The 17,001-nt window shown below is 35.2% G+C and overlaps 1 protein-coding gene across 2 annotated transcripts in view; it reads left to right on the top strand.

Moving 5' to 3' along the window:
- The window catches only part of LOC150080960 (G patch domain-containing protein 1), a 242,313-nt gene that overhangs the window by 21,380 nt on the left and 203,932 nt on the right, over window positions 1–17,001 (top strand). For both annotated transcript variants that reach the window (XM_090381880.1, XM_090381879.1), the window contains exon 2: window positions 9,968–10,096. In XM_090381880.1, the coding sequence (XP_090238006.1) occupies window positions 9,968–10,096 (129 nt within the window). The remainder of the gene's footprint in view (window positions 1–9,967; window positions 10,097–17,001) is intronic.

Consider the following 17,001-nt stretch of genomic DNA (forward strand, 5'->3'; position numbering starts at 1 on the left):
GAGGTTCCAAAGGTTCTGACAGGGAATATAAGGGTGGACATATGCACAGTTACCACCTTTGAAGCAAAAGGAATCATACAGTGTATAAGTAGGACAACTTATCTTGAACAGTGGTTGAATCAACCAATATTTGGATTCTGTCTGAAAAAGTAAGTCAGGCTTGGAAGACTGTAAGTGGAACTGGACATCACTGAGAATGAAACCAAGACCATATATATTTGTGAAATAAATGAGGTGTTTGTGAGGTTTAGATCTTTTTGCAGATAAGTTTGTTCTATTCTTTTGACTATTCATGATATATTCAGTAATAAAGAAAAGGTGTGAGGGGAATGTTGTATGAAGTTAATGAAGGAAAATGTTTGGAGATGGTGCACACACAGCAAGAATATATCTAGCTTCTTGACATTACGTGGCTTTGATAATGCCCCTGCATACACTACTCAGACTCCCTCCAATAGTAGAGACAAGGTTATACACTAGTTGATCCATTTGCTTTCTAGAGAGTTACCATTAATTTCGATGGACTATCTTGTGGACAGCCTGCGATCACTGTTTTAGAGCTGTTCCCTTGAAATGTAAGAAAGGTTAGAATTCACCATGATGCCCATCATAATCTTAAAAGTTATTAATCATACTACATGATGGAAGAGATGGGGGTGCAAGAGCTTTATTTTGGAGTCAACACAAGTTTCACCACTTCAGCCCTCCAGCCAGTAGTGCTGGTATTGCACCCGTTAATGAGAGTTATTTATCACCTAGTATTGTCTGGTAATAGAGGGGTGGTATTCCTCTTTGTGGTGTTTGTCACACTTTGACCCTTGCTTACAAACTCTCCTGTTCACACCTGGGTAGTCACCTCCAGTATACCAGTTGTCATATTTGAGGACTTACACGTGGGGTTATACCCATGGTTACTAACAGTCCCACCATTGTAAAGGTTCAGAAGATTCACCGAATGACTGGACTCTGCTGAAATTCAGTCCATTTGACTCAACTGTCACTGAATATCAGTTCCATCTGTGTTAGGCACCTCCTTGGCCAGGTGGGAAGGAGCAGCAGTGCGTAGCACATGCTTCTTGATTAGACTGGGGTTCGAACCCGTCACCACCAAATACGGAAGATGCGGAAAGATCAGGGAATGACCACCGCATATCCCGGAGCAATATGGCCTTAGTTGCTAATGCTCCTAAAAACCAAATAACAAACAAACAATCCATCTGCATTTTAGACTCCCAGGTAGTAAGTCCTAGCTTGCCATATATAATATACAATATAATATACAGCCTGTGTAATATACATAGCCCATATACAAGAAGTTCGAAGAGTGAAGACAAAGACACAGTGGACATCTGCTTGGGGAATTTTATCTGTGACACTGTCTGCAGTTGATTTTAAATGGAATTTACTACTGTTGATTCAATCTTTGCAGTTGCTTTGAAGGGTACTAAAGAGTTAATTTAGGATCATAATTTTTATTTTTTTTACACAAAATAAATTTTTAATTGCTGTATGTGTAGTGGAATTCCCACCATATCAAAACAGAAATTAATTATGATTTATAAAATTTATTCCATTCCTTATTGTGTTTCTTTCTTGTCTTTCAGTCATTCTTCTATTTTATCTTTACTTACACTACTTGCTAGGTTCTTCATTGTGAACCAGTGCTTTGCCTGTTTGCATACATGATAGGTACACTGTGCAGAGGTCCTTTACATTTTTCTCTCTCCATTATAACATTGAGACCCATCAAGGAACATTCACTTATTAGCCTTTGTTACATTTCAATAATAACAAAAAAATATAGACTGGGGCATTCATTTGTGTCATCTATTAGGTTTACTAGTAATTAGCCTCCTGTAATCAGTAATAAATTAAAATGAGAAAAAAATAGTCATCACATAGAGATTGGGGAAAGTGCATGACAAGATATGATCCTACAGATACACTTTTTTTAAAAATTTATTAATTAAAGTGGTCCCAGTCAATCTATGGCAACCTCGCTGTCACTTACACATAACTTAGCAGTACTCTAATATACTCCCTCTCCTGTTTGCCCAAGTACATGGAGGAAAAGATTGCCATGCCCAAAACAGATACATATGAAATACAAATCAAATTAAATAAAATAAATATAATTAAATATCAGAGAAGGTCCAAACTTCATCACAAAGAGCAACATCTGCTCAGTTTGTCAGTACCAGGAACTCCATTTAGGAAAGCCAGCAGCACAAGGAGCTGCTGAGGACAGAACTGCCAGCACAAGGAGCTGCTGAGAACAGAACTGCCAGCACAAGGAGCTGGAGTTGCAGTGGATATAGCCGACTCATGCCTCCACCAAAGCAAAGCCATTCAGAACAGTTGCACAGAACTCTAGGTAATCCAGGTACACCATACACTCTAGGTACACCATACCACATTACCAATCCAAGACTTACAGAACCTTAACAAATATAGCAGTTGTAAAGGCCTGGAAAGCCAAGAAGTTCTGTTTATCAAGTAGAATTGTCTTGCAGCCTTCTGCCATAAGATTGAGATTACTCACCTGAGATACCAATTCAACTTTTAGATCACTATACTACTTCTCACATTTGTATATAATATGATCCCATGATTCCCTTTTGCCACAATAGCAACTAGATCATTCAGTGATTTCTAAATCATGTAACTTGGCATTAATTAAACCATGACCAGTCAGTAAGAACATAGATTGTAAGTTTGGTGCAAACTATTTAAACTTTATTGAGGCTGCATTTCTTATATCTGGGAAAAAATTCTAGTATCTCAGAATCTTGCATTTTCCTTCTTGAGATCTGCCAAGATGTCCATCTCTATATTCAGAAAAGATTTGGGAATGCCACAGCGTATGGAGTAAGCTAATACACAAAATGCAGATCAATAGGCAGTTTGCCAGTCACTACCTGCAGAGCTGCAGCTGACACATTGCATGCCATGCACATCCTAAGGAGCATTACTCTTTGAATGGAACTGAGCTTCCTAGCAAATCCTTTTTGACTTTACATGCTCAAACCAAATTGCTGCACCATACGTTACCATCAGGATAAATACACATTCATATAGTAAGTTCAGTCCCAGATTAAAAAAAAAAAAGCTTAAAAAACTTAATTGAGTTATTTAGGTCAACAATGCAGGATGGTAGTGGCAGTGTATTGATATGGGGAGCAGTTCTTTTTGTGGTGCACATTAGGTCTTCTTGACACCAGTGGAACAACATTTGGTGAATGGGTTCTTCTGACCCATTCACCATGTTAACCACAGAATTGTACAGAATTAGTTCTGTACAGTTCTGGCCTTACAGTATGGTGCATTTGCAGAAATTTTATAGCCATTTGCAACAACTGTAGGAAGTAGTTGAGTCTACATGAACCAGTGCCCTAATGGCATGTTTTCAATACCTCATTGAGCCCATGTCACAATAAATCAAGGATTTTCTCATGGCCAAAGGGTGGATGGATTTATTTGATATTAAGTAGGTGCACCTAATATCAAATAAAGTGACCATACACTGTAGTTCATAGGTAAATTAGCATTTTTTTACACACACTGTAAAGAAATTATACAATAATTCTTTCTTTATTGTCATTGCTAAATTGATAATCTTTATTGATAATCCCTTAAAGGAAATTAAAATTTATTGTATGCTATAATATTCATGTAAGATTGTACTCTGCCTTGTATTGTGTGCCGGTAAAACTATTCCTTATTATACAGATTTTGTCCACCTGAATGACTCTACATCCCAGATTTGTCACTAGCTGATTTTTAGTTATTGCAGGGGGGGGGGGGGGGGCGCTACCTCAAGACTTGTATATGGAAGTAATCCAACATGTCTGTCATCATTGAATGATTCCATATGCGGAGAAGATACAGTGATTCCATTAGATTTGTTTTTTTTCCCCGTGAGTTTGATTATGCCATGCCTGTACTCAGTATACCGCAACATGCCTATGCTAGTATGTTGTGACACATTTCTGCTGTAAATTTGAACAGTTTTGCTGTAAATCACCATCTCCTTCCACCAACATTTGTAACTAAATCACATTTTCATTCCATAAAATATCCCCGTAAGTTGTATTGTTATAATTTCCTTATACTTTGAATTATAATTCAAAGATGTAATGGAAAGATGCTTGCCAGAAATAGTTTAGCATTTTTCGTATAGCATTTTACTTAATGCCATATATTATACATTGGATATAGTAATTGTGGCAATCAGTGGTCAATAAGACAATGAGCAGTATTGATCAGATTATCAAGGTTTCATCCAAAATCTAGCATTGGAGAAATTTACTTGAAGAACATTGTATTTTAAAACTTGCATGGTTGGCAATATACCTTTAATACCTTTTACACCATACTATCATACTTAGTCTTCCAAAAAGGAATGCAGTGAATACCATAATATTTGTGCATGATGGTGCTATCCTTTACGTTGTGTGTTCAGTAAAACCATTACTCATTATGCAGATGTTCCACACATGAATGGCCCCAAAATTCCAGACCTTTACCAGCCGAGTTTTGGTTATGGGGCTACTTGAAGTCTTGTGTACAGAGGTAATCCAACAATTTTGCAATTATTGAAAGATGCAACATTTTCAACAGATATGTTATTTCCTTCATGAGTGTAATAATGCTATTCCTATATTTAGCACATAGTGAACAGGGGTAGTGGACACGGTGAACAGTTGCTACTGTGAATTTGTTATGACCATATATCTCGTTATTGTCAGTTTATGTATCACTGTTTTTTTCCACCAATATTCGTAACTAAATTATATTTTTATTCCATAAAATATCCCATAACTTGTACAGTTATTGTAAAAATTGCATTCCTATGCAACATAGTTCTAATCAGTTTTTAAATTTTTGTCAGGCTTTGATTACCCTGTATATATATTATATACATATACAGTAGGCATCCATGGCTCACTAGATTAACCAGTGCTCTCCTTTTCATCTTTAAAACATACTTTGTGATTCCCATGGCACATAACAGTATTACACTGGTTCAGTATGCTTGCAGCTAGTATCAGCTAGTATATTAGCCCACGTCTGCCTTCTGAATTGGATGCTTCCAAAGAGGTCAGTTGTGTATTTGGTCTAAACAGTAATTGTACCAGTAAAATTATTTGTTTTGTAATTACCATAAGTAATTTAATTAAATATTATATAAATTAATTAAATATGGCAAGAAAAGAAAGATTATTGTTTTTGTGAAAACTAAGTTAGATGATCAACAAAGGCAAGTCTCTAAATAAAAAATAATAAAATAAATAAATAGCAGCTGCTGAATCTTTTTGCAGATGAGACAACCATAAAAGATGGGAGGGGGGAAAATAGAAGGATTTTGCACTCAGGTTGTTTCACAAGAGTTGTGTAGGTTCTTGTTTCACATTAAAGAACTAAAATTAGAGATTATGGACATGAAAGCAGCATCCAAGAAAAGGCCTTGGTTTTGCATTGAAAGATTGGTGGGGCAAAAAAAGCTTTGCAGAAGTGACATATTGCTCAGACTTTATACCTGTATTGAGTGTCGGAAGCCAGAGACTATCTACTGATCAGCCTGCTGTTCACAAATCTATAGCAGGTTTAAGATCCCATATCAACAGAGAAATTGATTAGAGCACAATTCTACAATGGATGAAACAGGTCTAAAATTATAAGATGTTACCTAAAAAAAATGCCAAAAAAGTTAAACAAGTTAGTTGATATATGCAGTGTGCTACATTTCAGGCACATTTGCAAATACTAATAATATTTGATTTATTAAAAAAAAAAAAAAAAAAAAAAACGAGTGAAAAAGCAATTACAGTACTTTTATGCATGAACTGTTTATTTATTCAGCTACAATACTACAATATATGGTATACAGGGTGTTTCAGTTAAACGTTTCAGAACTTCTAAGAGGGGTAGGGTACATCCTGACAACTCGAAATCATATAGCAATGTGGGGTCGGAAATGCTTTCCTGAAGCGGTGTTGTTCACAGAAGCACCATAAAGAAAAGAGACTGTAAGTGAGAAATCGTTTTAATAATACATGAAAAGAAGCAAAAGGTACATGGATTAAAGTAAGTGTTCGAAGTTTCTTCCACGCGCTACAATGCACGCCTCACATCTCCGACGCATGGACATCCGAACATTCTGGAATACTCCAGGCGAATTTCGAATTTCTTCGGCAGCTACTGCGATTCTTGCAACCAGCTCCTCAGCATTGTCAACAGGGGTGTCATAAACTAGCGATTTCATATGACTCCAGAAATAAAAATCAAGACATGATAGGTCGGGTGACCGAGCAGGCCAACGCACGGGACCACCACGTCCGATCCACTGTTGACCAAATGTGACATCCAGGTAGTTACGAACATCTCCGCTATAATGGGCAGGGGCTCCATCGTGTTGGAACCACATTGTCTGTTGCGTCGATGCAGAAATCTGTTCATCTCTCAAAAGTTGTAGCAATACTTGATCAAGTAGATAGGTCCGGTTAGACGACACGGTAACAGGTAAGATCCGATGAGGTGATCTCCCATAATACCGGCCCATTTATTGACCGAAAATCGAATCTGTGCTGCACGACGTCGCACGACGACTTCTGTGTACAATACTGCTTCAGGAAAGCATTTCCGACCCCACATTGCTATATGATTTCGAGTTGTCAGGATGTACCTTACCCCTCTTAGAAGTTCTGAAACGTTTAACTGAAACACCCTGTATAGATAACCTCTATGATACTCTATAACATATATAAAAAAATAATTGCTGGATTTCTATTGATCCAATTTTAATAAAATTTTGGAAGGCCCAACTTTTTTTAAAACAGCCAAATATAAAATATTTATGAAAATCAATCCATTAAGAGTCAAATTATTACGTGGGGGACAGAGATGGATCGACAGACAGAGGAACAGGGTTGAAGATAATAAGCACATTACACATATATGTTATGTGCCTGAAAACAGAACCTGCAGCACCAGGATACAAAAAATCTAGAGAGAGAGAGAGAGGGAGAGGTATGTGTGTCACAGTAGCTGTTTGTAGTAATGCAACTAGAATTCACAAATTGTTACTTTTTTGTTATTGGTAAATCCACTAATCTAATTCTAGATTTGTGTTGTCAAATCCACTAATCCTTTTTTTCATTTTAGCACTTTTAAAAATATAAATTGTTCATCATTTTTACCAGTTTAGTACTATTGACAAAAATTGTGGGATAGTTTGATCATTTGCATTCTTAAAATGTTTTTTTTTTTTTTTTTTTCCCTCATGGATTTGTATCTTTTGTAAAAAAAACTCTTGAAAAAAATAAACTTAAAAGAGAATACTGGAATAAACTATTCTCTTTTTGGATAACACTCTTCCACATCCCTTTTGTGAGGAACTTAAAGAAGGGGGACATAAAGGCCATGTTTTTACCAGCAAATGTAACATCCTTGATCCAGTCTATAGATCAAAAGGGTCCTAGAATGTGTCAAGTGACAACATAAGCAGAAGTTTTTGAGTTTGGTTTAGAAAAAAAAAATAGACGACATGAACATGTCTTCTATTGAAGACATGATATAGGTCTTATAAAGTTTTTAAAAATCGTCAATATCAAAGATATTTTACAATATAGCAGTAGCTTGGGAAAAATATTCCAAGTTCAGCATTTACTAAATCTTGGAGAAAACTTTGGCATGAGGTTGACAATGCTAATGAAAGGCGTGAACTAAAAGAAGAACATACATAGCTTATTAACTGATTTCAGGCAAATTGAAGGTTCCCCAAAGCTTTACAGGAAGAAGACATAACAAAAATGGATTCAACAATGTTTTCCAGCAAAATCAGTGATGACTTTTTGGCAAGAACAGCTGGATCTAAATATGAAGTAGAAGAGATTGAATCAAATCCAGGGCCAAAAATTTCTTATGGTAGTCCAAAAACACCACAGATACAGATTTCCTTTATAATGAACAACAGCCTGATTCAAGAGTCAGTGATGTGATGATTATTAAAAAAAAAGAATGGAGGGACTGTGCTAAAAAACATTATATTTCATCATCCAAACAGATGAAAATTAATGATTTTATGCAAGTGAATTAGATATATATGGTACATATTCTTAAGGTACATGTGTATACTTTTTTTTTACGATTCCCTGCTTTAACAGACTTTTTTGATTAAGTGACCAGGTACCAGTCTCAATCAAGTCATAAGAGGGCTCCTACTATATATAGTACTATATTTTTAAATTTATAAATGTTGAAAGTATTCAGTTCTTATTCATTTTACTTTCAAATGGTGATGATTTCATTTGTGGAGTTGCTAAAGCCGAACAAAAGCTTGTGATATTAAACTTTGAGTTTGTAAATTATATTTCTGGTGTTAAAGTTTTTGTTTGTGACAACAACAGTTCATTAATTGGATCTTCTAAAATTGGAAGATTAATGTATCAGAAATGTCAGAACAATATGAGGTCTGGAGGCCTCATTTTAGGAAGGATGTAGAGTTGCTAGAATGAGTACAGAGAAGGGCAACAAGACTGGTGAGGGGAACAAAGGGGGGTACTCTTACAAAAATTGCAATGTCTGGAGACTAGGCACCTGCGAGATGATCTGATTGAGATGTATAAGGCCTTGAATGGATTGAGCAGGCTCAATGCTGATGGGATTCTTCCTCTTGCTCAGATTACAAACCTGAGGGAGCATAAACTCAAATTGAGGAAAGACAGTTGTAGAATAGATGTGCGGAAATTTGCCTTTAGCCACCGTGTAGTTGATTGCTGGAACAAATTTCCATCTGTGGAAAGGTAAGGGCCTGACAGAAGATGATATGGCCAATGTTGAGCAAGTACTGGTACGATTCATTGATAGAGAAAGAGGGACTGCAATAGAATGCAAAGTCTGGGTAGATGGGGACAATGTTCTACATATGAGCACATGACTGACTTGGAAATAATCGAAAACGTTACTGGCAAGAGTCATGAACCAGATGCAACCAAAGATGGAGGAGCCAGAGCCACTGCCTAAGATCGTGGAGGCACTCACTGGTTTGCAAACTGGACTTAAATTTCTTGAAATAGAAAAGTTAGATGCCCTTTCAATTTTACAGTTAAAATGCCTCGTTGAAATTGTTAAAAAGAAACAAAGAGATGATGAAATGGTTAACCCTCAACAAAGTTTTTTTAAAAAATGAAAGACTTGAAAGTAACGACTGAAATGTAAAAAAGTTTGTTCGCTAATGTCTACAAACACTGAAGAGCACTGAGTGCATTATGTTTTCCTTTTTCTCCTGAATTTTCGACTGTTAGTTAATTTCAAAACATGAATGTAACAGTCAATACAACCACGTGGAAAAGCAGTTTTTATGAGTATTGATTTGTTTTTGTGACAAAAGGTGTATGTTTATCGTGTTGATGTATATTTAACAACTGAATGTTGGTTTTTAAAATACTTTACTAGTATTTAATATATAGTGCATCAGTAAAAGATTGAAACAATGTAATTGCATATTATTTCCATCAATTATTCTTTGCATGATTTTTCTTAGATGTAATATTGCAATTATCACGCAAAAAAAAAGAGATGAGCAAAATTGATAGTACATATGAAGTTTGAATTGTGAAAAACGAGCATCATATTATAACTGGTTTCACCTGTATGTAGTCAAATATAAGGGGGGGGGAAAGCCTCAAGCTATGAAAACTTTATAGAGTTATTGTACTCATCAGGCATATAGCCTCTTTCTTTACATAGCTCAGTGCATCCAGCAGCAAACCAGTTTGCCCATAGCTATGTACAGAAAGAGGCAGTGCCCAATAGTTTATGTTAACAGGATTTTACTGTATAATATACTGTATATTGAAATACATAATGCATATTATATATATAAATATATAAAACCATGTGTATTAAATAAATAGCATACGTGTGTGAGTGTACACATTTTATTTTATTTTTTAATTTTTACCAGATGAGATTCCTTTTAAAAAACCTCATCATGATCAGCGAGTGCGAGATGAGAAAGGAAGAATTCGGTTTCATGGTGCTTTCACTGGAGGATTTTCTGCTGGCTATTTCAATAGTGTTGGTTCTAAAGAAGGTAAACTGAATTTATTTCAGTTTTAGATAACTACAGAATTTCTTAAAATAAGTGAAACTTGTAAATTAACATTACAGTTGTACTACAGGTGAGCATGATGAATTAAAACTTTCAGGTTAATATTAGGTAGTCTTCATACAGTAATCCATGAAATGCAAATTTTACATAGGAGGCACTTGTAAATAAAGAAATCTTAAATAAAGGAGCACTTGCTTCTGATATATTAAAACCAGGGATGCAGTAATAAAGGATTTAAAAATAACATTATTTATTATTACCTTTTAACTTTGAAATACCACAAAATGAGTGAAAGACATACATTTTACACTATTTCATTATTTATTTATTCATTGTTAATTTATAATGTTTATATATGGGAGACAAGAGTATAAAAGTTTTTTGTACCAGTCACAAAAGAATCTAGTTATGATTTTAATTGGTAATTAAAGAACATTACTGTTAAAATTTGTTATTACAAAACTAGTTCTGCATTGGACTTTCCTAAAGCCTATAAGAGAGAGGAAGATAAAAGAAGTCTCGGGGGGGGGGGAGAGAGAGAGAGAGAGAGAGAGAGAGAGAGAGAGAGAGAGAGAGATCAGTGTCTGTTGCATCATTATATGGAGTAAGAGCAGCTATTCACCCTTCAGGGCCAGTTAAGCCAAGGATTAACATAGCTGACACAGGTGTGTCGCTTAGGTATAAATGCCACGTGTGTTAATTGTGCTATGTATTATGTTCTTACAAATATGTGTTTATGGGCTGGTTTGCATGTTATGTGAGCTACTCCCTTCACTTGAAATCAGGTTAACCACAGCCATGATTGAAGAAGTACTTTTAAGAATTCCTCTAGTCTGATGGGAATTTCAAATCCATACATCTCCAAATGAGTGAGGAGTAGCAAAATCACTAAGTAAATAGAAGTAATATAGCTGTATGAATAAAATAAAAATGAATTTTAATTTATATTTAAATATTTAATGGCATTGATATAACACAATTCTCAGTGCAATAACTGTCACAATTAACAAAAATCAGTAAAGATATAAAGAAGTTCTAATTAATAGCTTCTCTCTCTCTCTCTCTCTCTCTCTCTCTCTCTCTCTCTCTCTCTCTCTCTCTCTCTCTCTCTCTCAAATTTGAGATTGTATTCTAGGTTGGGAGATTAGCCAAGCTGTCAGGGGATGTGGACATCACTAATGTAAGCACTAATTTTGATTTGTTGTTGTTGTCCAGCCACCTTTTAGAATCAGATGTTTGTAGGTGTGATCAGTTGCATATTTATCTAGATCCGCAAACAGAGCTTGGACATAGTGGTGCCTCCATAGCCAGGTGGGCAGGAGCAACAGTGCGTAACACATGCTTCTTGATTAGACCGGGGTTTGAGCCCGTGACCACCAAATACAGAGGATGTGGCAAGGTCAGGGAATGACGACCGCATATCCCCGGAGCAATATGGCCTTAGTTGCTAATGCTCCTAAAAACAAAACAACAACAACATAGTAGTAGTATTTAATGAAAAAAGAATCTATGAGATAAATGAAGATACATATGACTGCATCACTGTAGTAAGGCTATAGTTGGAATCATCCAACAGCAGGTTTCTCAGTATGAGGGCGAAGATTTTATTCCTACCAGGAGTTTAATACTGATGAAAGTCACCAAATCCATGCAGGGAGCTTCTGTATCCCAATGGGCAGCTATTGGATGTTGAACTAGGATGCCTGTGCTTCCAATTTGCCTATTTTAGAAGCCAGAACTTGCACTGAAGTTACCCAAATTTTTACAGCATACAGCAAAGGAGATGGAGAATTACTTGTGTACTTCGATGTTAAAGTTTTGGCCTGTATATATTGCAGGTGTCCCTATATACCATTACAGATTAGTGTGCTTACATCATAGTGCTCCTGATCTCTAGCTCCTGTTTTTTTTTTCATTTTTTACATTTTCTTGTTCCACTGGTGTTTTTCCTTCTGCATGGAAATTTGTTCATATCCAGCCTTTTTCTAAAAACAGGATGATAAATTCTTCATTCCCTTCTTATTCTTCCATTGTGCTTATCTCTACTCTTTCCAATGTAATAATACGGTAATGCAGCTAGGAGAAATTCATCAACTGCCAGCTCTTAAGATGTCTTAACCTTCCATCTGACTGATAATCACCACTGTGGATTCCATCAGTGTCAATCCATTAGTGATATACTGGCTTATATTATTCAGCTTTGGACAAAGCTGATGGAACAGCTTGGTGAAACTCAAGCAGTTGCTCTTGACATTTTTAAGACTTTTAGTTGTGTTTGGCTTTTGGCCAATCTCCCATCTAGATTTTCAACTGTTTTTTGCAGTTGAGTGTCCAGTTTTCTATTTTTATGTTCACCATAGGTGATGGTAGATAGTTCTCTGTCTTCTAATTTCTTAACTAATACAGGTGCTCCATAAGATTTGGTTCTTTATTCCCCATTTTTTTTTTTTATCTTGTATATTAATAACACATTAACTGGAAATCTTATCCAGTCATGTTTTTATGATGATAGCACACAACATTCCATCTACAGTCACCGGGAGCGAGTTGCACCTCCGATAGAATAAAATTCCCTCCCTGGCGAAAAATAATTTTTATTTTAATATTCATTCCAAGCCCTCCGGCGTTGAAATTTTTGCCATATTTTTTGTTTAATTTTAAATGAAATTTTCTTCTTACTGCTATCTTTAGGGGCTATATTATTAGTTTACACAATGTTGTAATTATAAAACACAAATTCAATAAATTTTATGTCAAATAAACAACATAAAAAATCACATCAACTGAAGTGGTGTTTCCCAAAGTGTGGTACTCACACCACCAGTAGTACATGGAAGGTTTTAGGTGGTACATGGCAAAAATAAATCACTAAAATTCAAAAGAAAAAAAATTTTCAAAATAATTAAATGGGCAATATTTCTGGCTGCACAGATTGTAACTAAAAGCCACTATTTCTAGTGTTGGTATTTTTGTTTTATGGTTTTCAGATTCCCTTTATTTTCACACAAATCATCTCTTGATAGTGTTTCAAGCAAACGGTCTACTTGCAACTAATTCTTTGTTTGTATATCACAAGCAAGACAACGACTGGATCGCAGGCTGTGAATAGGTTTCTCCTGAATTGGTTCCTCAGTGATGGATGCTGTTTGTAATTAGAGAGTATCCCACGGCTTTCAGTGCGTGGGCTAAACAATGTCTGGGCAGAGAGAGAGAGAGGAGCCTAATGCAACCACTATTTCAATCGTCAACAGTTTTGCTTTATGGTTTTGGTTCCCTTTGTTTTTTTTCACAGCAAGAGTCTACTTGTTAATTTTTCGTTTGTATACTGCAAACAAGACAACTTGGTTGCAGCCTACAAACAGTACGTTTTATAATCATTTTATTATATATGTATCTGTACTATATGTAGTTTGTGGTGGGAACATCTGTTTCCAGGTTACGTTGATGAATGCACTTCAAAGGACAAAGAAATAATAAAGTTATGTACACGTATGGAAAATTGAAACAAAGAAAAATGAAGAAAATGTGCAAACTGAAATGAGAAAAATTTAGCTGGTCACAGCAATTTACAGTCTTTGATTCTTTTATCCTTGCCACCTTTTACAAATATCACTCATAGTCATGCAGATAGAGCTGTTGGGATGGAATACTTTCAGTGGAGTTCCTGTGGGCATTTCATCAAGTGAGAAAGCAGTTCACGAAACCAGTTCAAATCATTAAAATGCTCTACACTTTCATTGTTTATTAGAATTGTATGTTCGGTTATAAGAATCAACTTTGAACGCCTTTGTGATATTTTTCTGAAGCAGATTTCTAGGAGTCAAGACCATAAAACAGTAAAAACAATTTGCAGATTTGCAGTTTCCTGTAATACTGTAACTGGAGCTTTTGTAAATATTAAATAATAATAAAAAATATATACATAAACTACGTGTACCCCTGAAGTTTACATTCTCCTCCCCAGTGCATTCTGGATTCAACACTGGTTCCAATACCATTCATGTTTAGGGTTTTCATATATATATATAAAAAAAAATTCATGTTAATTCTTAATGATTATGATCTTTATTTCCGTAGGATAGCTTCATCTTATCCCTGTTTTTTTCCATGATGCTGTGGTCTTAATATTTGGAGCAATTTCCATTAACTTATTCCTGAAAATATCAAGGTTTTACTATATCTATGTGTATATAGACAGTGTTATTTATACAGTAATGTGTGCACACTTTTTGTTAGCCTTTTAGGTTAGGCTTTGCACAATAGTGAAAGTGGATTTTAAGGTGCTGTCTGTACAGAAAGTTCTGCCTGTTAATTCATAAAATTATATTTTAACTTTATTTTCTCTGCACAAAATTACTGGTAGGTGCAATACATTATTTCTCTAAATTAGCTTGACTAAACTTTGTGATGTTAACTGTATCCTTATATTAAGCTGTAGGGAGGAATTCATTTGCTGGGTTCTTTAATGGATTGAAGCTAATTTATTTTAAAAAAAACATTGCTATTAAATTATGTCATTAAAGAAGTGCAGTTTTAAGAGCTATTGTCATAATGAACTGATGTAGTAAGAAAAAATTATAAATCAAAATTTTTTTTTTTTTTTTTTATATTCCTTTTTTGATAGATTTTTAATCTAGTGTATGATGATGATGCATTTATGATGCATTTTAAGAGATTATACCTTTTAGCAATTGTCTTTTGTGTCATTGAGTTGTGCCATACTATTTCCCAGTATTTTAAATCAGTTTATCTCTACCACCACCATCATAATACAAATGTAATTATAAGTACAGTCAGTCCTCATATAGCATGATAGTTGTGTTCCTAGAAACTATGCAAGGGGAAAAATAGGGTTAGTTGCGCCTAGGGGAAAAATAGGGTTAGTTGCGCCCACTACCCAAGATTGAACACACATTTGTAACCAAAACATTACCAAACACAATAAATAAGCATAATAAAATACTTATGTATTTTATTACTACTATTACATAATAAAATATTGCTAATGCTTTTGCTTCTTTTATCGTAACAAACTTGTTCTTTGTTTGATCTTCTATTCAAACAGATGTTCCATCTCTTCCAATTCTTTGTGTCTTGATCTAATGGATTTTGTTACACTTTGAGTTGTTCCTGCTATGAAAGTTGTTTTTATTTTCTCTGCATTCTTTCTAATTCTCAGCGTTACCTCATTTAGGCCTGTAGCATGCGCAATATCACATGGTCTTCCTTTCGCTCAGTGTTTCACAATTTCATATTTTTTCTCTATCGACAGAGGCGGACTGGCCATAAGCCTTACTGGGGAAACCCCGGTGTGCTGGAGGCCGGTGTGATTTAGGCCATAAACGCTAGTATGAGGCTGCTACAAATTTTTCCGGGTAATAATTTTTGACCCAGTCTGCCTGTCTATCCATATTGCTTTTCTTTTTTGTCACTGAATCTGTAGTGTCTTCACCAGGATGCTTCCTTTTCACATCTTTTAAGTATTTTACTCATTTTTAGGGAATAGAGCACAATTACAAAATGAAGAGGCACGCTTGATACACACAAACAAAGCTGCGCTCGTATAGCAACTGAATAAACAACACTATAAAGGCAGAGAAACACTATTAATACCTCACTAGCTCACATTTTACTAAAGCACATTTCTGTAGGTTACTACCATAAAACAATAAAAGCAATTTCCAATTACGTTTCTGCTAGTGGTATCTGTTACTGATAGTAAACTCGATCTAATTTCATTTGTTAATAATAATACCGATAGCTTGAATTGTGTGGGTTTTTATGTTATTATGGTGAAATGTGTTTCCCCTTCACTGATATAAAAACATAAATACATTTTCAGAATCTTCTCTTCATTCCTAACGTGTTGTGTTCAGTTGGGGTGATTCAGCATTCAACTGCCACTTCTTGTAAATGCAAAGGCGAATCATGTTAAGCGAATTCGGTCATGTTATATACGATATCGCTTCCCTATTTATAATCGTGTATGATTGAATTCGTGTAATGTAAACATGTGTTATACGAGGACTGACTGTACTCGAATTATTTAATGAGTGGAGATCTGATAAAGAAAATCTCACGCTGTTGGTTTTAGCTTTTATAATTAGTGACCTAATTTAACTTAAACTGCTGGATAATGAAAATGAAAATTTTGCTTACAAGTAATCTCCTAGAAAAATCCTTTTACACTGTACGTTCTGATATTTCTCTGTTAGAGAGCATGTCTGTCACCCCTTTAATTTTTTTGTGATGAAGAGTAGCATATATTTTTCAATTTTCTTGAATGTAAGATGGTCTTTAGCAAAATCAATAATATGAAACCCCAGTTTAGCCCTGTATGACTATTATAAGGCAATTCTAAGATTACATTTAGAATACTGTGTTGAAGTATGAAGACCTCATCTGAAAAAAAAAAAAAAAAAAAAAATCCCTCTTGAAAGGGTCCGACGATGGGCAATTCAGTTGGTGATATCAGCTAAAGGGTGACCATATGAGGAAAGACTAATTATGTGGGCTATAGAGCTTGGCAACTAGGAACTTCAGAGGTAACCCGATTGGGGTTTATAAGGCTCTGAGAGGGGTTAGTAAAACGAATAAATGGGAAAATAATTTTCACTGTTACGAAGAATTTCAGAACTAGGAGCCATAAATTCAAATGACAGGGAAGAGGTTTGGACTAGATTGTGGGAAGTTTTCTTTTAGCCAGCAAGTTGTTGATTGCTGGAACAAATTTCCCGAATAAATTCAAAGAATAAATTCAAAGGTCAACTGGATAGTTACCTATGTGAAGAGGAAAGCACATAATTTGCATTTTCTTATCTACTTTTTTTTTCTTTTTTTTTTGGCTAGTGCAGCAAAAGCCTGTGTCTTCCTTGCACTATACAATG

This window comes from Mastigoproctus giganteus, chromosome 9 (assembly GCF_048544385.1).
Source record: "Mastigoproctus giganteus isolate SK-2022 chromosome 9, ASM4854438v1, whole genome shotgun sequence".
NCBI lineage: Eukaryota > Metazoa > Arthropoda > Arachnida > Uropygi > Thelyphonidae > Mastigoproctus > Mastigoproctus giganteus.